The 25,723-nt window shown below is 36.7% G+C and overlaps 8 protein-coding genes and 2 pseudogenes across 12 annotated transcripts; 3 read left to right on the top strand and 7 right to left on the bottom strand.

The window, feature by feature from the left end:
• Positions 1–501: 501 nt before the first annotated feature.
• Positions 502–1,142, bottom strand: LOC104767644 (uncharacterized). Its single transcript, XM_010491643.3, has one exon. It carries the CDS (start codon positions 1,096–1,098, stop codon positions 565–567), a length of 534 nt encoding a protein of 177 aa, XP_010489945.1. The 5' UTR covers positions 1,099–1,142; the 3' UTR covers positions 502–564.
• Positions 1,143–2,132: 990 nt separating this feature from the next.
• On the bottom strand, positions 2,133–2,814 carry LOC104778643 (uncharacterized). Its single transcript, XM_010503091.2, has one exon. It carries the CDS (start codon positions 2,788–2,790, stop codon positions 2,197–2,199), a length of 594 nt encoding a protein of 197 aa, XP_010501393.2. The 5' UTR covers positions 2,791–2,814; the 3' UTR covers positions 2,133–2,196.
• Positions 2,815–3,232: 418 nt separating this feature from the next.
• LOC104767636 (galactinol synthase 3) lies at positions 3,233–5,041 on the bottom strand. Its single transcript, XM_010491634.3, has 4 exons — positions 4,509–5,041; positions 4,022–4,348; positions 3,758–3,909; positions 3,233–3,669 (listed from the first exon to the last, which is right to left on the bottom strand). The coding sequence occupies exons 1-4, from the start codon at positions 4,815–4,817 to the stop codon at positions 3,447–3,449; spliced, it is 1,011 nt and encodes a 336-aa protein (XP_010489936.1). The 5' UTR covers positions 4,818–5,041; the 3' UTR covers positions 3,233–3,446.
• A 2,097-nt stretch (positions 5,042–7,138) lies between these two features.
• Positions 7,139–9,984, bottom strand: LOC104767625 (chloroplast stem-loop binding protein of 41 kDa b, chloroplastic). Of its 3 annotated transcripts, none has more exons than XM_087508224.1 (10): positions 9,718–9,984; positions 9,032–9,166; positions 8,856–8,942; positions 8,681–8,771; positions 8,538–8,592; positions 8,383–8,443; positions 8,001–8,222; positions 7,725–7,841; positions 7,488–7,577; positions 7,139–7,389 (listed from the first exon to the last, which is right to left on the bottom strand). In XM_087508224.1, the coding sequence occupies exons 1-10, from the start codon at positions 9,823–9,825 to the stop codon at positions 7,210–7,212; spliced, it is 1,146 nt and encodes a 381-aa protein (XP_087364350.1). In that variant the 5' UTR covers positions 9,826–9,984; the 3' UTR covers positions 7,139–7,209. The 3 variants fall into 3 exon arrangements, with proteins under 3 accessions (XP_087364350.1, XP_087364348.1, XP_087364351.1); XM_087508222.1 differs by having other exon boundaries at positions 9,593–9,982; XM_087508225.1 differs by lacking the exons at positions 8,383–8,443; positions 8,681–8,771; positions 8,856–8,942; positions 9,032–9,166; positions 9,718–9,984 and having other exon boundaries at positions 8,001–8,253; positions 8,501–8,592.
• On the top strand, positions 9,972–12,390 carry LOC104767617 (Golgi apparatus membrane protein-like protein ECHIDNA). Its single transcript, XM_010491618.3, has 6 exons — positions 9,972–10,331; positions 10,721–10,783; positions 10,872–11,075; positions 11,180–11,239; positions 11,826–11,952; positions 12,061–12,390. The coding sequence occupies exons 1-6, from the start codon at positions 10,317–10,319 to the stop codon at positions 12,147–12,149; spliced, it is 558 nt and encodes a 185-aa protein (XP_010489920.1). The 5' UTR covers positions 9,972–10,316; the 3' UTR covers positions 12,150–12,390.
• Positions 12,391–12,882: 492 nt separating this feature from the next.
• LOC104778642 (uncharacterized) lies at positions 12,883–13,242 on the bottom strand. Its single transcript, XM_010503090.2, has one exon. The coding sequence runs from the start codon at positions 13,240–13,242 to the stop codon at positions 12,883–12,885; it is 360 nt and encodes a 119-aa protein (XP_010501392.2).
• A 1,177-nt stretch (positions 13,243–14,419) lies between these two features.
• On the top strand, positions 14,420–16,727 carry LOC104778640 (protein AGENET DOMAIN (AGD)-CONTAINING P1-like; annotated as a pseudogene). Its single transcript, XR_015595131.1, has 4 exons — positions 14,420–15,106; positions 15,274–15,750; positions 15,869–16,324; positions 16,477–16,727. The product of XR_015595131.1 is annotated as a protein AGENET DOMAIN (AGD)-CONTAINING P1-like (transcript).
• Positions 16,728–17,140: 413 nt separating this feature from the next.
• LOC104767609 (uncharacterized) lies at positions 17,141–17,936 on the bottom strand. The gene has a single exon (XM_010491610.3). It carries the CDS (start codon positions 17,829–17,831, stop codon positions 17,301–17,303), a length of 531 nt encoding a protein of 176 aa, XP_010489912.1. The 5' UTR covers positions 17,832–17,936; the 3' UTR covers positions 17,141–17,300.
• A 701-nt stretch (positions 17,937–18,637) lies between these two features.
• Positions 18,638–23,177, bottom strand: LOC109124706 (intermediate cleaving peptidase 55, mitochondrial-like; annotated as a pseudogene). Its single transcript, XR_015595129.1, has 13 exons — positions 23,037–23,177; positions 22,740–22,814; positions 22,385–22,648; positions 22,200–22,292; positions 21,881–22,085; positions 21,310–21,413; positions 21,119–21,185; positions 20,931–21,038; positions 20,317–20,409; positions 19,969–20,053; positions 19,661–19,731; positions 19,268–19,323; positions 18,638–19,055 (listed from the first exon to the last, which is right to left on the bottom strand). The product of XR_015595129.1 is annotated as an intermediate cleaving peptidase 55, mitochondrial-like (transcript).
• Positions 23,178–23,217: 40 nt separating this feature from the next.
• On the top strand, positions 23,218–25,689 carry LOC104767591 (uncharacterized). The gene is made up of 7 exons (XM_010491596.3): positions 23,218–23,603; positions 23,819–23,865; positions 24,130–24,259; positions 24,359–24,545; positions 24,860–24,989; positions 25,100–25,276; positions 25,358–25,689. Exons 1-7 carry the CDS (start codon positions 23,384–23,386, stop codon positions 25,514–25,516), a joined length of 1,050 nt encoding a protein of 349 aa, XP_010489898.1. The 5' UTR covers positions 23,218–23,383; the 3' UTR covers positions 25,517–25,689.
• The last annotated feature ends 34 nt before the right edge of the window (positions 25,690–25,723 follow it).

The following is a 25,723-nucleotide window of genomic DNA, read 5'->3' as shown; positions in this document are numbered from 1 at the left end:
TTGTAGATCAATCAAGAACAACCTATTGACATTTATTAAAATTAACTTATGTTTCCAAAAATAAATAATTAAAGTATACACCCATTAGTTGACCGGCTGATTAGACGATAAAAGGACAAAGCAATCAAATCTTATACTAATCTTTTTGCAAAAAGGTAAAAACACTTATAGAAAAAGCTATTTCTATTCTATATATCCCAAATTCTTATCCTTATCAACTTCAACTCAACCTTAAACGAAAACACATATTAATTACTCTTTCGGTTTTTTATTACTTATTATTCTAGAGTTAAAATTTTGTGTCATAATACTTGTCGTTTTAGATTTCCAATACAAATGTTTGGTAAATATTCCAATTTTATCCAACTGTTTTAATGTTTTAACCAATCAAAAGATTAGAAAATATATTTAAAAGGAATAAAACAATAAAATTAATGGTTTTCTTAATATGTGTGAAACAACCTTAAACGACAACTAATAAAAAATGGAGAGAGTATAATATTTTATGTAAACATTAACATTATTTTTGTAAACATTTGCTTCTACTATGTTTCAACATTAAGATTATGAAGAAACCATTTGACAAACGATCTGTTCCATGGCTGATAAGATCATTGTCTGTCTCTTTCTCTCAATCAGAGGATTGATCTCATAACCGGGCACATTAAAATCTGTCTTACAGATACCAACAGCCTTAGAAATCTTGTTTTGGACCTTGACGATCTTACTGTAGTGAGCTTGATTGAAGAAAGACATAGCATTAGTGAACGCCAAGTTCACAATCGAGTAAGCGTCAGCGCACATTTGAAGATCTTGCCTCTCGTCTCCAGCATTCTCGAGGAGTGTGCTGATGAAGAAATTAGTGTTTGCCGAGAACCTTTCAGCTTCTCTCACTGTCACGTTCATGAGATCTTTGTTGCTTGGGGCAGGGGTAGCCAGGTTCTTGACCAAGACACTACTGCAGAATCTGATATCCGTTGTCTTTTTGCAGATTCCGTTGACCATTTGTTGAGTTTTTCCATCGAGATTATTAGCTTCTGCAACGGAGAACGCGAGTATGATCACCAAAACTGTCGATAGAATGCTATGCATTTTCATGTTTGTTTCTTTTTGTTAATTGTGAGTGTGGTCCTTTGAGAATGAAAAATTTTGATCTTTATATTTGAAAATTAGGCGTGAATGATGAATCAGTCAAAGGTCAAAAGTCTTCGTAACTTACCAAAACTTCGGTGTCAGAATTTGTGATTCAATGAAAAAAAACATTTCCAAAAATATGACATTTGTTCATTTACCTGGACTAAAAATTAAAATTTATGAACTATCTAAGTTGACCAAATAAATTAAGAAATTATTTTATGTTTTTGTTTGTGGTCTCGGATCACAGAATCTGCTCGTTAGGTCAGTGTGTAAAAGTCAATGGTTATAGGCCAATGAAAAAACCAACTTATTTTATAAGAAGTAAAATTTATTATAAAAAAAAAAGAGTTTTTACATCGAGTGCATCAATCTTTGATAACTTTCGAAAAACCCAACTTAATATTTGTCAAGAACTTAAATCTAACGGGCCAATGAAAAACCAACTTAAATTGATAACTTTTGTCAAGATCTTAAATTTAAGAAAATATAATATTTGGTTTGGCTACGTTTGTGATGTATAGGAAACTTTTTTTACTAATCAGAAAAAGATTTGGTTTGACTACTTTAATTGTTCGCATCTTAGTAGCACGAATATGCAAATGAGTTGGGGAATCAATAGTTCCTGAGGCTTTTTAAATGGTTGATAATGTTGACGAGATCTAACTAGCTAGAGATGGTAGAGAAGGTGAATGCGTCGAATAATGTTGTTGATATGTTGACCAAACCAGTCTATCGCGGTTAAGTTTTAACATTGCTTAGATTTTATCTAAATTTATCAATAACGATAGTACTATATGCCGAATTTCAATTCTGATGGTGATTCACAACAACTCTTCACACAATTAGACTACAAAATCTTGGTCAATCATTATTATTTATTTTCGATGGAAATTTATAAACATTAATTCTAATTTATTGTATTCGGATGATTATCCATTAATTTATTTTTGAACGATTATTATAAAAAAGCAAGATAAGATATGCATGCTTAATTCTTTTGTTATAACTTTCATATTATTGAAACTTTAGCTGTTACAAACCATTGATAATATGTTTCTCTTAATAACTAAAAATCTGCGGAATAACTACTGATCTAATCAAGGAAGCCTTCCCATTTTTTACCATATATCCAGAAACCGCAGACATGGTGATCAATATTCTCATAACTCTATTCTTCTCAGTTAGAGGATCTTTGTAAGGAGGAATAAGAAAATCGGTCCTACAACGGTCCAAGATCTTGGCTGTGGAGAAAATGATTTTAACCATACGTTCGTACTCTCTTTTAGAAAATAGAAAGCGAATCTCTAAGAAACTAGTGGTCTCTCTATTATAAACTGCATGACAAGTCTTGAGACAATTCTTCTTCTTAGGGGCGGGCCATTGGCGGAGTATGTTATCGATGAATACGTAAGTATCATTGGCCTGATCCGTAGCGGTGTGAAATATGAGACCGGTGAGTTCTTTGAGAGTAGCCGTTGGTGCCTTCAATTTTTCATGGATAATTTTACTGCAAAATCCATAATCTTCGTTTTCAACGCATATACTATTGATCAGTGCTTCAGTTGGTCCATCGGCTTCGACTGCTTCAATATGAGGAGTAAAAATGTAAAAAACAAGAACGAACACGAAAAAAATGCATCGCGGGAATTTCATATTTTTTTGTATTTTAAACTTTAGGAGAGATTGTGTTTTATATATAGGTTCTTGAATAACATGTTAAATAGTTGTAGTACCTTAATCCTTTATGTATGTTTTTTCTTTAATAATTGGGCTTCTAAAATTACTGAGTCAATATTGTAGGAAAATGAAGAGCTTACCAAATAAAAAAATATATAGCAGGTCAAGTACTATAAGTTTTTATTTTTTTAAGAATATTTATAAATTATAAATAAGTTTTGAATATAGCAGGTCAAGTTTCATTTACTAACATACTAGTAGTCGGATACGTATAGAAATAAAAGGATCGAAAAAGATAAGAACATTCGGTAAAATATGGATCCTATCTTAATTCGTCTCATATATTTTCATGGGATATCCTAATTAGTGATTACCAAAGCGAAGAAGATTTCAAAAAGAAAAAAAATTGTTGGAGTAATTAACAAAACTATACTATTCGTAGATTAATATATTTTAGGAAGAGAACATAAAAGGTACAAGAGGGTTTGGGGATAAAAAAACTCCTCTAAGCTCAATGAAAAACAGTAAAGCACAATTTCATATGATATCCTAATTAAACATCATCAGTTTTACAAACTAATAGCAAACAGATGTTGAGAAGTAGCACAGCCCTCCTTCACAATTAAAGTTGTCTAGGCCGCCGATGGAGCTTTGGTGCAGTGAAGCACAGCAGCCTCACACAAGTCTGTAAAGAACTGTGGAATGGTTTGCTGTTTCTTTTGGACATCTTCTTTTTGTCCGCAATGCACATTTACGTTCTTGTAATCAAGAGACTCGTCGTTGTAAATGTCCCACCATTTCTCTACAAGCATCTTGATGTCTTCTCTCTCCATATTTTCTTCTTGGCCAGTGAACCTGATTATAAACAGAGAAGCAATTTCAGTTCTTTAATCTCTTAATTTACTCTTTAAAAATGTATTAAGAAGATAATTAGATACTATACCTCCAAGGTTTGGCACCAGCTGCACAGTAATGAACAACCTTGGCTTCGTTAAGCTCTATGTTCTCCGGATGCCTCCAGAGCATAGCCAAGACAAGATTATATACCGGTGGAATCGGCTTGTATATATCTTTGAAGTACATGTTCAAGAAATCCTATAAAAACACACAAACCAATTTAATCTTATATAGTTTTAAATTAAGGTATAGTTCAAACCTATAAATATTTTATATTGAAACATCCCCGTGTATGTGTGAATTTGTTTACCTGTTCAGCAAAAGGTGTGGGAGGGACAACTTTGAGAGTCTCCAAAAGGTTGTAGTAAGTGGGGAGGCTTGGTTCGTAGACAAACATTCCGGCGTTGAAGTACAACGGTGGCTTAGGACCAAGCTGCCCCGTCTCTGGCCACGTCACCTTGTCCGGACACTGTTGGCAGTAGCCGATCTTGTATTGAGGAGTGTGGCTCCATGTCTTCTCGCAGAAACAGTCTTTAACAGCGTAGAAACTGCCGTCAGGAAGATCGAACAAGTGATCTATGTTCTCAAACACTTGTATGTCTCCGTCTAAGTATATCAGCCTGCTGTACTCGACAAACTGCATCCACGTACATAGTTATTATTATTAAGTTACAATCTCATCAACTCATATTTTCATTTTTTTTTATATGATATTTTGGTAAGAAACATATCATGTAATTAAGAAGATCTTTTATCAAAAAATAAATAAATAAGAAAAGAAACATGCATGTATCTACCTCCCAGATGCGGAGCTTGGAGTAATTGAGGACGTAGTAAGCCATAGCGAACTGGGTTTGGTTATCTGGTGGGTAAACCGGCTGAATGTCCTTGACGATGCAGCCTTGATCCACTAGCTGTCTACGGTGATCAGCCGGCACGTCGGGTAACACAGCTACAACTAATGGGTACTTGCTATTAGCTTTCCTCAGCCCTTTAGCCAGACCAACGACTCCTTTCACGTAGTCTCCGTTCCCAGCAAGGAAAGTCACGTACGCCCTCTTCTTTCCTCCGTAGCTCAACTTGTTGTTGTTCATCACAGGTGCCATATCTTGTCGGAGAATTAAAGAAATTAAGATTATATATCGAAGAAAAAAGAGAAACTATTGATTCTTATTAGTGATGCCTTGAGTTGTTGATTATAGTGATTTGATTGTTGATGAGAGAAACCAAGAGTTGCTTTTATAGGATTTGTAAGCCGTGATTATGGATAATTAATAAAATGCTAATTAGCCATCCACCGAAGGGAAGCTTCCTAGCTTCGGGTTATTATAGGATTAGTGCATGGCTACATTGCTACTTAATTTGAAGTAGCAGGTAATAATGCGTGGCGGACACGTGTCACGCTAGTGAGGTTGAGTCTAAAATACTACCACGTGTGTCACGAAATATTGTGATTGGTTGGAGCGTCTCTGTATGATTTCATACAAGGCTGTGATAATGCCACGTGGCAAAGAGGGACCCCACGAAGAAGAAGCTGAGGGAAACATTGATTGCTAGTTTTTAACATTACAATCTTTTTTTTGTCCGACTCATGACCGACCTACTATTTATGTAGTTAGTTATTCATATCACGTTGATATTTTCTTCTTTTTCATAACGTCAAGATTTTAGTATATAAAAGGACTAAAAGTTTTTCCTTTTTGTTGTCAACAGGCCAAAAACCAAAAAGGCATACAAATATCGTATTTTTTAGTTTTTAACATTACAATTTTTCTTTTTAGTCAAGTTGCATAGTTAGTTTTCTTCGAGTTGAGATTGCATCAAGTAATGTAATGCACGCTAAAACTTCGGCTGTCAATAAATTTTTGAGTTAAACTGCTGTATTGATAGTGCTAAAATTTTGTTTACAACTTTACGACAACGGATCATGATTTTAAGTTTATATAAACATACGGAATTATGAGGAGTATAAGGTGTGGCAATAGTTACAAAAAATTGTTTGTTGACTAGTTGTGGACTGAACTTACCCCAAAAAGAAAGAAAGAGAGAACTACCGATTGCTCATGAGATGACAAAAATTATTTTTGAGAGATCGGATCAAGATCGTGTCTACAATATATTATCGTTCAGGCAGTTTTTCTGATATCTGGATAGTGTACTCTTGTGCAATTTGATAATTTCCCTCAAGCCAAATTCCATGGGTCACCGGCTGACCACTAGCTGCCTTAGTGTGGTGGAGGCGTTTTTAGAATTTTTAATCTAAAGAGTAGCACTGTAACATTTTGACGTACCGACATATACTGGAAAAGATAAAAAAACGTACCGACATATATAAAGAATAGAGAAGAAGAAAAAATTATTATGATATTCAATTATTTTATATAGAGTTAGGAATTTGACTAATACTCTGGTGCTGCCAAAAGAAAGACGACTAATTTTTTTTTGTAGTATATATATTTTGGAATCTAAACTCCACAAGATTACGACCTGCGGTGGCCAAATTACCTCTCCTTACCAAAAACACGATGAACGAACCCCCCACAAATTGTAACTTTGGGACCAAAAATAAATTAACGTTGAACGGGAAGTTTTCCGGTCATTGTTATCACATAGTGACTATTTTGTTGCGGTTGGACGACACATTTTTTTTTTTTTTGCGGTAACGTATTTCTGTCAATATTTTTCGAAATGTCTAAAATTACACATTGAAGATGTTTCCATTTGAAGATCAGGTCCACATGGTTTTTGGAAATTTGTACATGATAACGAAACAAAAACAATAATAATTCACCCGTTGATGTGATGCAGCATCTTATTTTAAATTGGAAAGGACATATTAAGGCTCCAGTTATTTTTGTTTGCGTAGCATCCTTTTTAAAAATCATAAACTTACAAATCAAAAGTTAAAAACACAAAACAAACAAGGCTGAAGAAACGGGACCAAGAGATATTTTCTAACTAGGTTAATTGCAAAAATCTGGTTCTAGTCTTTGTTCGTCATTAAAATCTGGTCCTTATCCCACATCGGTGAAATGACTCAACATTGCATAAACTTTGTCTCTATAAATTAAGATGCAACTGCGATTACTTTCTCGTCAAGTTAGATTATTCAAATGCGTGGATATGTAAGATGGGCTTCTAAATTTAAATATTCGAGCCCAGTTAAGTTTTTGTGTATCTGGTTCTTGGTAGGCCAATTAAGTTACAGTCGCGGGGATTCGATTTTGTGGTTCGGTTCGGTCCGGTCGGTTAGTAACTATGATTATTTAATTTGCTTGGTAGTCGGTATGGCTAAAATCTTGGTTCGGTTCAGATTTATAAAGAGATACCGAATTGAAAACCAAATTTCCAAGTTACTAAGAGCGAGAGCCAGACCGTCGTCTCTGTTTAGTTACTTACGGCTCTTCAAACGAAAATAGACGTGAGATGACAATAAATGTGAGTATCTTAAAGAGATCCGGTTGATCACAATCAAAACAAGCCAACTATGAGCGATTCTTAGGATTGAAGAACAAGTTTCTTGCTTAGAATCATATCATCAGTGGTGAAATCCGCTTCTTTCCGGAAAGTTCCACGACCGAAATCAAGGTTGTATGAGTCAGTGAGACCCTCAACCAAGTCGAACTCTGGTTTCCACCCCAGGACACGCTTTGCTTTCTCCACCGATGCAAAGAAATGCTGCAAAGATCGAGATCATACATAATTCAAAACCCTAACTTTTATAATGGACTCTTTGATGCTGCTCCCTGAATCATTTAAATGTTTGGAGTTTTTACCTGGTCACGGAAAGGGAATGCCTTCTTCTTCCCAAAGTCGAACTCTTTCGGGTTGTAGTGGACAATCTCTGGCTCTGGAAACCCACCAGCCTGAGTTGAAAACATGAATAAGTAGTTTACTCAAGCAGTGATCCAAAAACCTCAGAGATATCTATCTCAAACAGACCACACCGGGATGTACTCTAAACGTTTTGGATTGATGAGACAATAAGGAAACCAACAGGCAAAAAAATGTACCTTTGCGCAAGCTTTTGCTAACCCATCAAAAGTGACGTATTTATCCCCTGAGATGTTGAATATCTCTCTGCTGGCTTTTTCGTTACCAAGCACGTTGAGAAAGGCTGTTGCCAAGTCCTGAAATTACAAAATCATCTGATGTTATAGATCAATACTCTTCAAGAGTGATCAGAGGAATGAGATATTGCTGAGTTTGAGTTAAGGGTCCCCTATAACATAACGAGTGCTCTGAACATGTAAGTGAGCTCAAGAGCATAAGAGAAAGTAGAGTGTGACCTTAACGTGACCGAGTTGTGAGATCTGTATCCCAGAGTTTGGAACTGGTATTGGGCGACCAGCTTTTAGACGGTGAAAGAACCATTCTTCCACGGGGTTGTAGTTCAATGGACCGTAGATGTACACAGGACGGATAGAAGTCCAGTTTACACCTTTTGTTTGCAGTAAGCTCTCAGTCTCCAGCTTCCCCTTGTGCCTGCTCTTAGGGTCAACTGCATCCTCCTGCATTGGTTATGCCCAAGATAAAATGTTACTACAACTGGGCTCGAGTAATAAACTTCTGAGTGACATCATATGAACAAGTCTCATAATCATAATAATTTTATGGAGAATATCGAGATTTACAAGCTCAGGAATAAGAATTCAGATATATTTTCCATACCTCACAGTGTGGCAAGATATCAGATTTCAGATAAACACCAGCTGAAGAACAGTAGATGTACCTATAACATTAACGGAAAATTACAATACTGAAAGGCTGTTTCTTGGGAGCTATCAACCAAATGAACATGTTGGGTAGATTTGTGTAAAACTTACTGCTCTAGTTTAGGCAGTGCATCTATGATGGGCTCAACTTCTTCGGCCTCCCTCCCTGAGAAATAAGAGAAACATATCATGCATCAAGACAAGAGACAGTATATTCTTGAATTTACAGTAAGACCAAAGAGACCAGATGTTACCGTTGATATCATAGACAACATCGAAGCCTTCTGCTGAAAGACTTGACTTGACAAAGTCATAGTCCTTTCTGTCTCCTTTCAAGTGATGAATCTAGAAAAGACGGAGAAAAAGTCATTCATTTTTATTAAAATCCTAAAAAACCATCAAGCTTTCACAAAAGGATCATGTTAATACCTTGGAAGAAAAATCAGCAAAGTCTTGGTCAGATTCACCGGGCAATTGTTTGGCAATAGGAGACTTACCCCTTGTGAACAATGTAACCTGCAAAAATAACCATTAGGGTAATGAGAGAGGGAAAGTAGAGTTTAGGTGAGAAGAAGTTTGATCAGCCATGGAAGAGAAATGAGAACCTGATGTCCCTCTTTGACAAGGAGCCTGGACAAGAACACACCGATGAATCGAGTGCCACCCATAATCAGAATCTTCTTTTCAGTCGATGCTGAAACATAGAGTGCTCCTTTTGGCTGATGAACCTTCCTCTTGTACTGCAATTTCAACAACAAAGCCAACTCTGTAAAACATCTTATCTCCAAAATATAACCTGTAGTTTCAATCCTCACTTCAAGAGATACAATATTTATTCTAAGACTACTTATAAAATCTGAAGCTGGAGCTTCACAAATACAAATCACTGGAAAAAAAAGGAAAATCCTGAGTAAAAAACTCAAACCAGAACCACACTCAAAACTTTCACAATTATGACAAAGAAGCTCATAAACTTAACTTAAAACAACAAACTCAGAGCTGAAACCAGAACCACACATTCATTAATCAAGACACAATGATCCAATGCCCAAGAAGTCAATTTAAAAAGGGATAATTTATAAAATGTGCTAAACGGATTTTGGTTTAATCAGACACACAAAAGCAAGAAAAATAGGTTTAGAAACAAAAAGAAAACAAAGATGGACCTGGACTTGTAAATGGAGCTTAGCGCCATTGAAATCAGAGAGAGAAGAAGTAAGAAGAGAGAAAGAAGGCTGATGATGTTGCAACATCATCATCTTCGCCATGGTTGGTTTAACTTAAAACTCACTGAGCAACTGAAGAAAAGCTCTTTATTTGAAACTGAAGGTGTGTTGTTGTGAGTATCTCTATCTGTGTATGGTTCGTGTGGCCCCATCATCTTGCTCCTTCCGATCATTAAAAGTCTTTATCTTTTGTTAAGGGATAAGACAAATTATCTCAGCCTCTCTCTCGCCATTTTCATGGTCACATATTTACAGCCATCGTCGTCCTCTTCTTCTTTCCTTTTTATTTTGCCTTGTTGTGGATATGATGGATGATTTTGATCAAACCCCAGAAGTTTTTGGGGTCAAATCGTAATTAACATTTTATTATTATTGGGCTCTAAATTCTCCAAATATTATTGGGCCAAATTAGAGTTACTGGGCCTTTATTTTAAAATTAAAACACGTTTGTAAAAAAAAAAATATCGCAAAAGAGAAGAAATCACGTAGCAGACACGCGCAAGAGTTTTGTTGAAGAAGATCTGATATTTTCAGAAATTTTTCTCGGGAAAATTCTGTGAATTTGATCGATAGTTTCAACAACGGAGAGGTGGTTTTGTTTCTGCTGATCAGCAGATTACTTCTTTTTTCTTTTTCGGATTGATCCTTTTGGATTCTTCGAAAGATGGACCCTAACCAGGTTTAATCTCAGCTGCTTCCCTCTTCGTCTTTTGATTCTTGTTGATTTCTTAAGTTCGATTGCATATCAGATTCTTGATTAGCTTCGTTGACTTGTTCGATTCTGAATGTTATTGGGTTGGATCTGTGTTTCGTATCCGAGAAAGTATACATTTGAGCTAGGTTAGAGAGAACAAGACAATGTAATAAACTTGTTAATCCCGAAACTTGTTCCTTTTTGCGGCAATGTGTAGGAGGAATGTAATATTTTATGTACCCTTTATGGTTAGCATGGTTATGAATTGTTACAATGGAATCTGCTTGCATGAACTCCTCAAGCTTTTGCTATCATACGTCCTAATTGTGATTTTTATCAGAATTGAGGCTTACCAAAACTTTATTCTTCCTTAGATTCAGGCACCAGTTGAGAATTATGCAAACCCAAAGACATGTCTTTTCCATGTTCTCTTCAAGGTATAATGAACAGCTGTTTGTCAAAGAAAAATGTTGGATTATAGGAACCAATGGTTGGTGACCAGTTTTGTATCTGTTATTGGAACAGGGTGCTGCGTTGGCGTTTTACATTCTCTCTGCTCTCTTCTTCAACAGCTTTGTCATAATCTTTGTGGTCACTGTTCTTCTTGCTGCACTTGACTTCTGGGTTGTTAAGAATGTGAGTGGGCGTATACTGGTCGGTCTCAGGTGGTGGAACGAGATCAATGATTTGGGAGAAAGTGTCTGGAAATTCGAGTCTCTTGACCAGGAGGTTAGTCTTTCTTCACTTAATCACTATGGGTTCAGTCTGTCAAGAAATGTGGGTGGGGTTGTGTTTCTTGAATACTTGTGTTTTCGTCTTTTTTGTTGATGCAGTCCTTGTCTCGGATGAACAAGAAAGACTCATGGCTTTTCTGGTGGACACTTTACCTTGCAGTGAGTATCTCCTACCTAACACTTTATTTGTAACACATGCTAATTACTTAAACCTGTTTGCAGTCCTTCTGAAACTTTAGTGGAAGGATTAGGAATAAGAATAGGCAAGAATAAGCACGTCCCTTCTGGTGAAGCATATTCTGCAAGGGTGGTAGATAAGAATTGAGAGCAGTCTTTTAGTACCCCAACAAGCTACCATTTAATAAATTTGTGACAAATGCTTTTACCCCTGCATGATGGGATCGTGGCATTTGACACTGGAGTCATATCACATGCGAAGTCACATTGCATAATATGCTGAGTAGGGAATAGTAATCTGCTGGAACTAAGTCTGCCATTTGGAGTATATCCTATGGTCACAGTTTGATTACATATGATATTGGTTAAAACTTGGTAGCTTATAAACCTATACGGCCAATTACCTTACAAGCAACCTATAAAGAGTCAGATCTAGCCATGAGATGGTAGCTATGCATTCAGTGTCTATAGTACAGGAGCTTAGTAAACATTTAAAACATGTGAATTTCTTTGTTGTCCTTTTTCTGTTGTATTTACAGCTAAATCTTCTCTTTTTTCCACTCTTCAGGCTGCTGCGTGGTTTATCCTTGGAGTATTTTCTCTGATAAGGTTTCAAGCTGACTATCTGCTCGTTGTTGGCGTTTGCTTGTCCCTCAACGTGGCTAATATCATTGGTTTCACAAAGTGCAAGAAAGGTAAGATCCCTTTTCAATTTCCGATAATTTCCCTGATTTTGTTAAGAACATATGCATGTACATATATAGAGGTAACTAATAGGGCATTCACCAAATTTTGGTTGGCAGATGCAAAGAAACAGTTTCAGCAATTTGCCTCGCAGACAATTGCATCACGATTCCAATCAACTGTACAATCTGCCTTCACCCTTGTCTAAATAACGAGAAGAAAGACGCTTTAAAGGGTTGCGAGAGACAGTGTACAAAGAAAGATTGCCAAAACGACATCGTTGGTTTTTTGACTGATTATTTTCCAATGTTTTGTAAGGGTTTAAGTCTAAGAGGTCTTATATTGGTCTTTCTATGTATTTTACATTTATTAACATTTTGCATCTGGCATGGTCTTATCATACGTATATTTAGCCCAAAAGATAATTCAGAAATTTTCTATACCTAAAACAGTCAACCTATGCATCTTCCTTATATGTTGCAAGGCTTCACATCTTTTTGTTTTTGGTGAATTGAGTTTATCCATCCACACTAAATAAGCTTCATGATGATTTGATTTACTTATCTTCTCCCTAAACGTATTACAAACTGAAATTTGACCGAATTTGGAAAAGGTAAAATTTGACGACTTTGATAAAGGTGGAAGAAAAGTTCTTTGTTATTTTGGAAAACACTATTTCAAAGAAAATATTTTTGGTAACAAAAAAACAAATTTTACGTTTTGGCGGAAAAATATACAGGTTTTAAAAAATATTTTGATAAAAGCAATTTTGGCTTACCGATTTTGGTCTTAGTAAATTTCTATGTTCTGCTATATCTTGATCATTTCCAATATCACAATTTGATTAATTGGTTTTTCCAGTATCACAATTTGAATATTTCACTACCATCTTTGGAAGGACGAATTGGAATCAGGTGAAACATCAACTTCCCATAAGTACACTAAACTGAAGGGAAGCAACTATACGAAATAGCACATAAATGGACAGTTTGGGAATCAGGGCACACAAAGAGCTTCACTTCTTCGCTATCATCTATGCCAAGGGTCCTACACTGCCTTCCTCTTAAATATCTTGAGTACAGAAGTAGTTCCCTACTCTCATTGGTGGAGAAAGAAGCTTTGCCTAGAGCAAGAACACTTTGGTACAAGTTGGTCATGCAACCGACTAGAGTGAGTTTCTTCTCAGTTTTCCCCCGCAGACGAACAATTGCACCCATAGGGAGGGACATCAAACCAAAGAGAATATCAACAAAGTCCTTCCCTGCTTCAGCAAACACAATCTTATTATTCTTCTTATCCATTGTGAGTCTCAGCTTCCAAGTTCGTTTATCTGCAATAGAGAATCAAAATTTGTCACAAGTAATCTAACAATCTTCTACAAGCTCAGATATGGTAACATTCAACAAGCTCATATATGGTATGATGTGGACGCATACGGAGCATGATTAGGACGATGACGAGGCATATTATAATTATAGAAATTACTCTTAACAAAATTAATATTATCTTCTTAACCAAATAATATTATTTGGGTAAAAAAAATTTAAAAAAATAAATAAATCATGAAATCAATAATTTTATCTATCTATTGCATAAATAAATTCAATGAATATTTATAATTACAACTCTGATAAATTATTACATCATTGATTTTTAAAAACAAAATAATATTTTTTGGATAAAATAAAAACATTTTTAACACACGAAATCAACGATTTAATAATTTCAAAAACATTTCAAAAACATTTCTTAATCAAAAGTCAAAACACATAGACAATGATTTTTTTTTGTGAACAAATTTAATTGATCAGCTTAAATAAGTCAATATGAAGGAACATTGTTTACATACTGCTTTTGTTAATAATTTTTGATAAGTTTGATACCATTTATCAACTAATTAAGAAATATTCTTTTGATTTTTTTTAAAAAATCATTGATTGAATAACTAATAAGAGGTGTAAGTTGTAACTAAGAAATATTTTTTTGAAACTAATAATGCAATAGGTTGAAAAAATCATCGATTAATTTTTAAAAATATTTTGTGAAATTTTTACGCAAATAACATTATTTGGTTTTAAAATATTAATTTTGTTGAAAGTAATTTTGTAATTATAATTTTCACAAATGCATTATGAGTATTCACATCATGCCTCATCAGCATTTTTGTAGTTGATTAATTTTTAAATTAGTCAATGTGGATTTTGACACTACTAATAAGAGTTGAGATATTTTTTTTAACTTTGATAATGGTTCAAGTTAAAAAATACACTAAACTGTTTCGGTTGAAATATACATTTTTTCCGATCAAAGTGAGCCGTGCTTTTCGACTTTTTATTGAGAGACTCAGGAGCACATACACTATAGAGCCCACATGATGAAAGCCCATTCAAACGCCCACGTACTTTTGTGGCCTATCTCTACCCATAACCCACCAAACATAGTTAATTAATTTTTTTTTAGTGTTTTTCTGTTCGAAAAGAAATCAAACCCCAGAACCCTAAAAAGGTGATTCCTTCGACATCCTCCTCACTTACCATTCCTTCCGCTTCCCGCCAGTATATTTTCGATTCTAGCTTTTGCAATGTCTCTGCGGCCACGCCAATCTCTTCGGGTTTCGTCTCCGGCGAAGAAAAGAAAGAAAGCCCCCAAAAAAACCATCGCCACGAGAGCCAATCGAAAGCGTCTGCCTCATTACATAAAACCCGGCAAATCAGCTCCGACGAGATTGGGTTTCGCGGCTCCTGGTACCCGGGAAAAGTGATCACTACCCCATCCTCAGATAAGGACAAATGCCAAGTGGAGTACACGACGCTCTTCTTCGACAAAGAGGGTACGAAGCGTCTGAAGGAAGTCGTCGACTTGAGCCAGCTCCGTCCTCCGGCGCCGCCGATGTCTGAGAGAGAGAAGAAGAGGGAAATCGCGGTTGGTGAAGAAGTCGACGCCTATTACAATGACGGTTGGTGGGAAGGGGATGTGACGGAGGTTCTAGGTGATGGGAGATTCAGTGTTTTCTTTAGGTGTTCCAAAGAACAGATTCAGTTTAAGAAAGAAGACCTTAGGTTTCACAGGGAATGGGTTGATGGAGCTTGGAAGCCTCCATTAGAGGATACAGAGGAAGAGGAATCAGACGAAGACAAAGAAGACGCCACAGAAGATGAAGAGGAGGTAACTAACACATTCTCAATGATACTTGTTTTCACTGTTGTTTCTTGGAAACGGTTCTGTGGAAGTAGTCTATTTGAGAGTTTTGCTTAATTTCGTCTCGCTGTTCTGTATTTTACTTTACGGGAATATTAGACTGCACATTAATGATGAGAGTGACGATAATGCAGGATATTTTAGCCCGAGTGGATCTGGAAACTACCAGAGCAACTGCTAAAGAAATGTTTTCTAGTGGCACGATTGTGGAGGTTAGCAGCGATGAGGAAGGTTTCAAGGGGTGTTGGTTTGCAGCTAAAGTCGTTGAACCCATTGGCGATGACAAATTCCTTGTTGAGTACCGAGATTTGAGAGAAGAAGATGGCGTAGAGCCTTTGAAAGAAGTAATCGATTTTCTGCACATAAGGCCGCCACCACCAAGAGATGAGGATAAAGATTTTTCTGTTGGGGACAAGATTAATGCATTTTACAATGACGGCTGGTGGGTAGGTTTTGTCATAGAGGGTATGAAGGGTGGAACAGTTGGTATACATTTTAGGCAATCAGGAGAAAAAATGCGGTTTGGAAGGCAGGGTCTTCGTCTGCATAAAGACTGGGTTAACGGTACCTGGCAGCTACCTCTAAAAGGAGGGCAGATAAAGAGGGAAAAGGTTCTTTAAGAATTCCTTATCGATGAACTCTAGACAAGTTCACATATATCATTCTTCTTTTTGTTGCACATAATCTTTGCCAAATATATATGTTTTCTGTTTTTACTTGTATCTGCAGACCGTTTCATCTAGTCGGAACGTGAGACCTAAGAAAGCAATCGAGAAGCAAGAGTTCAGCATTGGAACTCCAGTAGAGGTTAGCAGTGAGGAACAAGGATTTGAAGATTCTTGGTTTCCTGCAAAACTTGTTGAATACAGAGGAAATGACAAATGCCTTGTAGAATATGATAACCTGAAAGCTGAAGATGGGAAGGAGCCTTTGAGAGAAGAGGCTAATGTTTCACAGATAAGGCCTCAACCAGTAGAGCAGGTCATGGTTGAGGCATTCGAGAAGAATGACAAAGTTAATGCTTTGTATAATGATGGTTGGTGGGTCGGGGTGATTAGGAAGGTTCTTGCAAAGTCATCGTACCTGGTTTACTTCGAGAAGACTCAAGAGATGCTAAAATTTCATCATTCTCAACTGAGGCTACATCAGGAATGGATAGATGGCAAGTGGATAACAAATTTTAAGGTATGATTTTAAAACGATCAACTCATATTATATCACATATAACTTCGTTATTTGCTCCAATATTTAAAACATTTTAGTATCGATCTTGGTTGTTGACCTGCAATATCAAGCTTTTACTAATGTGGTTTGCTGCCATTGATTTTTATTTTCAGTCTCAGAAGGTGTAATTGGGCTGGATAACAAGTCAGGATTTTGGGATCTCAAGTTTTGTTTTTTTTTTGGAGGTATTTGGATCCTTAGTCTTAACCCCGGCGTCCATTGCTATTGTAGATATATGATGCTTGACTAAAAGGCAAAGACCAGACCAGTTGATATTTTTATTGATTTCCCATTTGAGAGATACTGCTACTTATAATGCTCCTGATTTCCATTGATTATTTGATAGGCAAATCGTTTGCTGTAAGAAGGTTATTTCCTTGCCTTGTTGATTCTCCAATTGTCAAATTAGCTGATTTATTTTAAAAGAGGTAGGTCATTATCATATAACCTATGATGTTCCGCATCATATGATCGGGATTCAATACTCAAAATCTTTACACATTGTGCTTTTGGAGTCGATGCATATGAATGATGTTGCTGAGTGTCTACCTAGTCAAGGATATACAATACATTATTCTTCCTTTTAGAGCTACACATAGGTTAAGTGTCCATTCAAATGTAATCTTGACAATCTTAAGCTCTGTGTATATAAGACACTCCGACAATCGAAAACATACAAGGAGTGTAAGATCTCACTTTTGCTTGCTAAGAGGTTTTTCCATGTTCTTGTATTGACATACAAAACCAGCTTCAAAGTATAGGGATAATTACGGATAGTTTTTATGGAACAGGATGATATTGACATCTTATTACAGGTAAAACAAGTGGTTGGTAATACATGAGAGTAAGAGCAGTGAGAAACACTAACTCTCCATAATTTGTTCATATTCTTGAAGTACACTTCCGGTTTCTTTTAACTTCTGAAGCAGAGGCTTGATTAGGCCTCTTTGACTGCAACAGCCTCCTTGATCGCAACAGCCTCTTTGACCTCCGTGGCTTCGCTGCTCTTCTCCTTGGCAGGTTCCTCTTTAGCAGGTTCCTCTTCTGGGACTGTAAAAGCTGAGACCGGGAAAGTCCTGGACAGTGTGGTTGGCGTCTTGAACGTGATCTTCCCTTTGGTAGGCGGGTCCTCAGTATAGATCTCGTTGATAGTGACCCAAATAAGAAGCTCCTTGGCCTTGACTCCAGTGAGCTTCTTGATCTTCCCGGTCTCAACCACGGCAGTGACCTCAGTTCCATAGGAGACAAGCTTATCGATCTCTGCGAACTTGTGAGTGATGCTCTGTTTCTGCTTTAGCCACACAACACCCGACTTTCTGTCGTACCCAACCTCTTCTATATCCTTCAATGGTAGTAAACCATTGGGCATAGATATCTCCTTGAGGAAAGTCTTTGTCTTCTCTCTGCATATCTCATCTCCAGTGTACTTCTCTGCCTTAGCTCTCACCTCCTCTGTAACCAAACCCATCTCTGTTTCTTTGTTCTTGTGGTGTTTTTAGTTTTAGCTTTGTCTAAAAGCTGAAGTGTGCTGTGGAGAGGTAAGGGACTTCAGCCTTGTTATATATAATATATGTGACCTGTAGGGTGTTTGCCCTCGGTTTCCTGATCTAATTACGGATAATGCCACCAGGTTTAGAAAATGAACGGTATGTGAAATACACTCGGATTCAGAACATACCTTTGACATTAAACAATTTTAGCAAATTTTTATTACTTTTGGTACTAAATTAAGACCAACTCTATAAAAAAAAGGGTGAAAAAGATCACTATGGCTAACGACATGATCGATTGTCTTTTTACTCTGCAAGAAATATTAAAGAATCCAAAATCTTTGAACTTTTTGAGTTTGCAATTTCATGTTAATTTGGACGAGGTGCATTTAAAAAGCATTAATGGGCATGGTTGGGCAGATTTATGGGTGACTTAGAATATATAATATCGAGATGTCGTGTCTACTCTTTTTCCAGGTTTGGGATTAAACCATATGTCTTACATGATCATATGGCTATCATCAACACAATATTAATGATGATTATTATTATGATGTGGTTGCATGGCCTTCCTTATAAATGCAGTGCCTATCATCTCATCATCTGACATTCTCCTCACCTGCTAACCAGTAACCCACCTCCTCAATTATTTTTGATATGAATTTACTCGAATAAACCATCTCTTTCGTGTTATGTATTAAGAATCACATATACTATTAGTGTATTATGAATTAACTTTTCTTCTATCTTAAGAAACCAACCATAACCAATAAAGACATAACTATACGGGTTCCAACGTCTAACTTATTGATTGTGACCGTACTTTCTCGTAACTCGATGCCTTTTGGTTTTACTACTTACAATCCCACAGTTTCAGAATGCTACTTAGTTCATGATTTCTTTAATACACTTTCAAACATTCTGTAAGCCAAACGCAAGGAACATGAATTCACGTTTGAAATCTTGTTAGAATTCTTATCAATGATGTTTGGTTCAAAACAATCGTTGTGTCACGTTTCGTTTGCATCCTTTAACCTTGCGAAGAGAAACTGGCGAAGCTTTGCGCAGCGTCTCCATGGCAGTGATTATTCAACAGCGTCTCTATGTGTTTGATCTCTTTAGGCATTGACCCTGTGAGCACCTCGTAGCCTGTCTCAGTGATCAAAACGTCATCCTCGATCCTTATCCCAATCCCTTGGAATCTGCAAACAAAGAAAATAATAAGCAGTATCAATAGAAATGTCATTTAACCATTTAATTTCTTGCTGGATAGATCATGTCATGTCTCACCGTTGATTTGCTAATTAAATTATACAGATTTACACTGTTCGATACTTTATTGGATGCAAATATTCCTACAAACCACGATGTTTTACATGAAGTTAGTTACACAGTTCGCAGAGAGTATTTCTACCTTTCAGGGCAGTCGAATGAAGATGGAATGTAGACTCCTGGCTCAATCGTAATCACCTGTCCAAACAGCGTTTATAAGTTTGACATCAAGACTCTGAAAGATCATTGTCTAGCAAACACCAAAACCAGTCAATTGATGTAATATAACCTAGTTAGATTCTATCAAATGCACATCATAAACATTTTTTCAAACTTACGGAGCCAACGTCATTATAGAATTAGTTAATAAACTTCGACAATCAGGAATCAAAGGGCACAGATCGGATTTAATGGGCTAGCATCAACAATCAGAGTGTCTGAGGTAGGAGGGTAAGTAGAACGGTGAAGATATTATAAGCCTGACTTTGGTGGGTTCCTTACAAAAACTAAGACTCAATGGAGTAGTAGTACTTACAAAACCAGGTTGCAAAGGACGGTCATATCCCACAGCAGAAGAATCATGCACATCCATCCCAAGGTAGTGACCTATTTATCCATCACAAGAGAACTCTGTTAGATAAGTTCTTCCCCAACCATACAGTATATACATGATAACTTTTTTCTTTTTTTCTTTTTGGGGCAGAAATAACTTTTATACAGCATAATGCACGAAAATAACAAGGATGTTACCATCTAGACGTCAATCAGACTTCGTTGATTGTATTCGTTTCATCGACCCAAAATCGCAAATAATTCAATGTGATCGAGTTCAATAATGTATACCTATGGAGGTCGGATTCAGCTGGTGATACAGTCTACGACTTTTGAGGATGCCCATCTTCATCAGTCCATCGCACAACAACTCGGTCTGCAAAACCACAAAACATCATCTGAGTCCAAACATCATTCTATTGGCAAATAAAGCTTTTAAGTTTCAGGCTACGGAGTGCTGATGGTATTTATAACTCTCTGGTCCATTTAAGATTCTGAAATATTTGTAAACCAGCCTACTACAGAAGTAAAATAATATTTTCACATCATACCAAACCTGCTAATAGTGAACGGTACATTTTGTGTGTTCGATAATACATTTTAAGCACAAAGAGACGCTTAGGATAAGTTCATATTTACCGAATATGTGTTTAGTTTGCGGATGGTTGTACCAGGCTTGCATTGTTTTATGCATTCTTTGTTTGTCTGAAGTATAAGATCATATAGCTCTTCCTGAAAAAATACAGATATTATTATTTTTGATAGGGAAAGTATTAAGAAAGCAGCTTCATGATTACTTTCCATCTTTTTATCAAAACAAAATTGTGAAATCGAGCAAAGATCCACAAAATCCTATGCACATGTCCATATTTTGACAAATGGTATATTGTAGTAAACAATCCTAACATGCAACAAACAAAAAACCTATATTTGCGTGTTACTCAGATGCTAAAACAATCCAAAAGAAATTATGGATACAGAAAAATTACTTTCAGACGATCGGGTTTCGGTAGATATCAATGACTAACAAAATTCATGCTTCCAAAGGTTTCCTAAATCAATATTATAAGGAAAAAGCTAGCCTACGAAACGTACATCTCAGAAAGCAAGAAATCTGGTAGTAGAGTATGACATAGTAAGTAAAGTCCTATCTCTCAGTTGCACCATCCAAACACCAACGGCAAGCACACACGTAAAGAATTTTGAATATCCAGACAAAAGAAGATAAAAATGGAGATAGCAGAGACATCAACCTGGAGAGAACTGAATTTTCCGCAAGGAGGCCATGTCCGAGTAAGGTCACTAACATAACCATGTAACTCGCAACCCATGTCCATCAAGACAAGATCACCATCTCTTATCTGCAGATAAATATAAAAGAAGATACTGGCTTCAAAAACATCAATGTACTAGCAATCAAATAGGGTTGTGTCAAACTTACTCGCTGATCATTTCGTGAATAGTGAATAACACTAGCATTTGAACCGCCACCGACTACAGGATTAAATCTGAGAAATAAAAGGTAACATTTTTCTTGTCACTAGAATTAGAATAATAGGAAATACTTTTTGTAAGAATAAAATCCTGAATCACATATTTATTCATGGACTAGATATAAATGTCAAGACTTACGCCATTCGCTGAGCACCTCTTACCCGGCACTCATATTCAACTTGGGCTGATAAGATGCCTTCATCAGGAAACCCCTTTGAATGTAGCATTGTTTTCAGAAGACCCTGAGGATGAAAAGATCCAGATTACTCCATACGCTCAATGTCTGTTATAGCTATTTATCTTCAACCAATATTTAGAAAATGGTTCATGACGTTCTATTGGCTCTATGTTCCTTTTTCGTAGCACTTTGGAAACAAAACAAACGTAACAATTGGCATAGAAAACTTTCACATATCATTGAGCATTGCCTTCATGAATCACAAATTTGTTCCTTCGGATCATTGCTGGAGAGCTTTCTATGCGTATGTTCCTCATTTTTTCAAATCAATTCCCAAGATTAAATTGACTATATACACACAATCGTCAGCAAAATTTGTCAATTTTCACCAATTTGTCCTATTATCTCTTGTAATTTCCCCCACCATTTTTAATTTTCAGTTACTCTCTAGTATCTCAGTTGTATTTAGAAGCTAAAAAAACAGAAAAGTTTCAAGAGTATTAACTATGCCTCTGTTGTAAACAGGAATACCTGGCAAGCAATAGATGCAGACTCTCTCATCAATTTGAGTTCCGCAGGTGATTTAATTAACCTCAGCTCATGTGTTAAACTTGAAAGAGTTTTCACTTTGCCAAGAGATGCTGACTTTTGAAACTCATCCAAGTTTGTGTATCTTTGCGAAGCAGTTTGAACATTATGAAACACTTTTGAAGAATGTCATCATGTCTGAAAGAATCTGTACATAAAGAATGCGAAATAAAAACAAATCTCGCGTTATAGAAGTAATAAAGTGAACAACATAAGAAATTTTATAAGAGAGGCCGGCCACTTCAGGGAGAATATAAGCTACCTCAGGTAATTTGCTTATCGGATATGCTTGGTCTGCCTTGAAGAACTCAGACGCTGCATCAACTCCAGCAACTTCTCCTTGCCAAGCAATATCCTACATCACAGATCAATTCTTATAAATTGCCAAACAGAAATTAAATCACTCTGTACACAGAAATTCATATACTAATAGATCATCATACGTACCTTAGGAGTTGACTCTGGCATAAACATGCATAAACCGCGATCATTACTTAAAACAGCCACACCACCTGGCTGCTGGCAGCCAGTTAGATACAAATAGTCAGCCTCTTGTCTGAACGTATATGGAACAACGTCTGTCATCATTTTCTCGGGGGCTGAAGAAATGACGGCTACGCTGTTCTCAGGGAGAAGCTCCACAAGTTTCTTCCTTCTACCAATGTATTCATCAATTCTTATTCCTGGTGTGATCTCACCTTCCGCCATTAACTGATGGGTGAGAGCGAACCATCAGAGCATATATATAACATTTTCAAATCCAAGAAAACATAGTCAAAAGTAAATATCACATGGGAGTTACATGAGGATGAGATGCTGGAGTTGGCTGACCAATCTCTCTGACCCTTTGGGTTGAATATGCATTGCGACGTATGACCTGAAACAAGTAATTAGCATCGGTAGTCAACTCAATTACTCTCTGCAACCTAAGTCTCAAAATTTCTGCAAATTTAATAAGATAGTCAATTCTCACTCAAAACATGGAACTTTAGGATCCAGAAGATCTCTGAACCCGAAAAATTCGATCTTTAATCCTCTCAAATCAATACAAAACAAGGAAGGGGCCAAACTAGCAAGAAAACATGAATTGAGCATTTACCTGAGTTCTTGATACTCTCCGAACTAGATTCCGCGCAATTACCTGCATCTCTTTCCTCTCTCAGACTCTTGAGACGATCGAATCGGACTTCGTGTGATACTCTAATGTTCTGGTAGGCTTTTCAGGGTTTACCGGTTTAGCTGTTTGAAGCTGCGTTCTCCAAACGTCGCGTTTCAGGGTTTTAAAACGCTACCGCACTTTCCGAATCGCTGAATCCCCCATTAGGGCTCAAAAAGTCTTTTACTTTCTCCGTTTTTTTCTCTGGGGTTAACTGGAACATAAGCACCAAAGAAAAAGCTCAACACTTTTGATAGAGAGAGAGAGAGAGTAACAGAAACAAATTAACAATGGCTGCTGTAGATGAAGGGAACGATGTTGGAAGAACAGTAGAGGAAGAAAAGCCTTTGTGTGATAAAAGAGATAGAGAAGAAGAGGAGGCTGAAACAGAAACATTGACTCCATGGGAGCAACACTCCAATATCATAAGCATCCCTCGGTTCGATTACAAAGCTCCTTCTTCTCTGCTTCATCATTCTCATTCAGGCTTTCTCGTCACCTGCACCATCAGTATGACCTTCTTCTTGTATCATCTTTTTTAGCTTTATATCTGTTAATTTCGTTTTGCGGCCATGACCTTTAAATTTCTCGAATTCCTTGATTGTCTCCGAGTTTATGAGTTGTGGGCATTTCGAATCTGTGTATTGGATTGAGGAATATAGATTTTGTGTTTGACGAGACTCGAATTTAAGTTAAAACTGTTTCTGATTTTCAATTCTTATCAGAAAGGGAGAAAAGTGCTACTAAAGAGGTCATGTCCATCCTTGGAAAGGTATCGTCACATTGCTCCATCATTATTGAGGAACAAGTGTAAATTTTTGTTCTTGCGTTTAGAAGATAAACTCAGGCTGATTGATGATCAATTGTGGTAGAGAAACACTATATTCTAAACGAAAAGTATTTGTGAAAGTTAAAGTTTGTAAATATAGATGTTCAGTACCTTAGTGGGGGATTAAATTAGTGTTTGAGTTGGGAAGTTACTAGTTCTCAAATGTTCAGTTTATCTCACAGAAGTCAAACTTTTTGATTTGTTCAGTATATTGTGTCCATGCATGAGGAGAAATCTGAAGTTCTAAAATCAAAAAAACAAAAACTTTGTGCACAAGAGATAGAGGAAGGTGAAGAGAAGACCGTACCTCTTGAGAATGATGCCTTGCAGGAAACAGGTAATCTTTATTTGGGGAAGAGCATAGCCAAATTCTTGTCCTTTTTTTTTTTTGCGCTTATGGTCTTGTCTTTCTATTCTCTTTTTGTGCCTTGTTTAGGTGGAAATCCAAATGTTGAGGATCCCAAATTAGCTAATGAAGAACACAATTCTCTCATGTCATTGGTTAAGCTGACAAAGAGTGGCTTGCTTCTCTTTACTTTCCCTGTTGAAAACTCTCCCGATACAACAAGTATCGTATCACGAGTCTTCCAATCTATGGAATCTGGAGCTCTGAAGGCACCAATGTAAGTTTTTATTGTAAAATGTTGATTAGTGAACCTTTGGTCATTTGATTAAGCTTTATTGCTACCACTTTCCTTAGAATTCAACTCTACCTTTAAATAAACATGCTTATAGAATTCTGATTTAGTCTCGAATATTTGTTTCAAGTCTGATAGTCCCAAAGAGTGGTTTCTGTTACATACCAGACCTATCTCATTCTTTGTGGACCATGTAGTTATTACTTATTAATCCACTCTGCTATCATTATCTTCTCAGATTCCGTTGATGTAAGCATAATTTTGTGTCAAAAAAGTAATTTCTGATTTGATTGATGCAGCTGGTGCCATCGGATATTCCCAGTTCAAGCTACTTGTGGTTTGACAGAGAAAGAACTTCGGGAAACAGTATCAAAGCTTGTTCAGCGGTTTGTCAATGATAAAGACAATACACTATCAAAACCTGTGAAGGTAAGAAAGAGTTTGTCTGTAGAATCAAGTTTCGTTATATAGGAGTATATATATGTTAAGAATGTTGTTAGAGTCATGGCAATGGTTATTAACCACACACCACCCTTCAGTTTGCAGCTGGGTATCAGCGTAGAGGTGTGGAGGAGACGAAAGGAAAGATTCAGAAAGAAGCATCAGAGGTTCTAGATCAATGTCCGTTGTTGGACCGCATCAAATGCTTTGAAGCTGTGGCGGCTGGAGTGAAAGACATTGTACCAGATTCAGTTGTGGATCTTAAAGCTCCAGAGGTAGTGTGTGTATTTTAATTCTAACCTTATAATAACATCATCCGGTATATAAAGTCTGATAATTGGAGTAAAAATGTGCAGTTATGTGTTCTGGTGGAACTCTTACCACTGTCTAGAATACCAAGTGGCTCCATTGTAGCTGCTGTTTCAGTGCTTCCACATAGACTCGTTAGCACAAAGCCGAAACTCTGCATCAAGCCTCTAGTTCCTGAATCCAAACACAAAAAGGGTCAAAACTAACGAGCGCAAAGGCATATTGTTGCATTGGGATTTCCAGAGCCAAAAAAAATTAACCGAAGTTGTAATCTCGTTGTTTGGTTTTAGATGTGGTTTGCTTTCAGTATCTGGAACGACGTTAACAAGCTGTAACCACTATTTTAACCAAGGTTTAAGAGAGAACAAAGATAAACCCATATCCACCTCTTGTGACCCGTCTGAGGAATCCTG

Source organism: Camelina sativa, chromosome 3 (genome assembly GCF_030686135.1).
Source record: "Camelina sativa cultivar CO46 ecotype springtype chromosome 3, ASM3068613v1".
NCBI classification, from domain to species: Eukaryota; Viridiplantae; Streptophyta; class Magnoliopsida; order Brassicales; family Brassicaceae; genus Camelina; species Camelina sativa.
The sequence above is the reverse complement of the archived record's forward strand: the minus strand, read 5'-3'. Positions and strand labels throughout refer to the sequence as shown.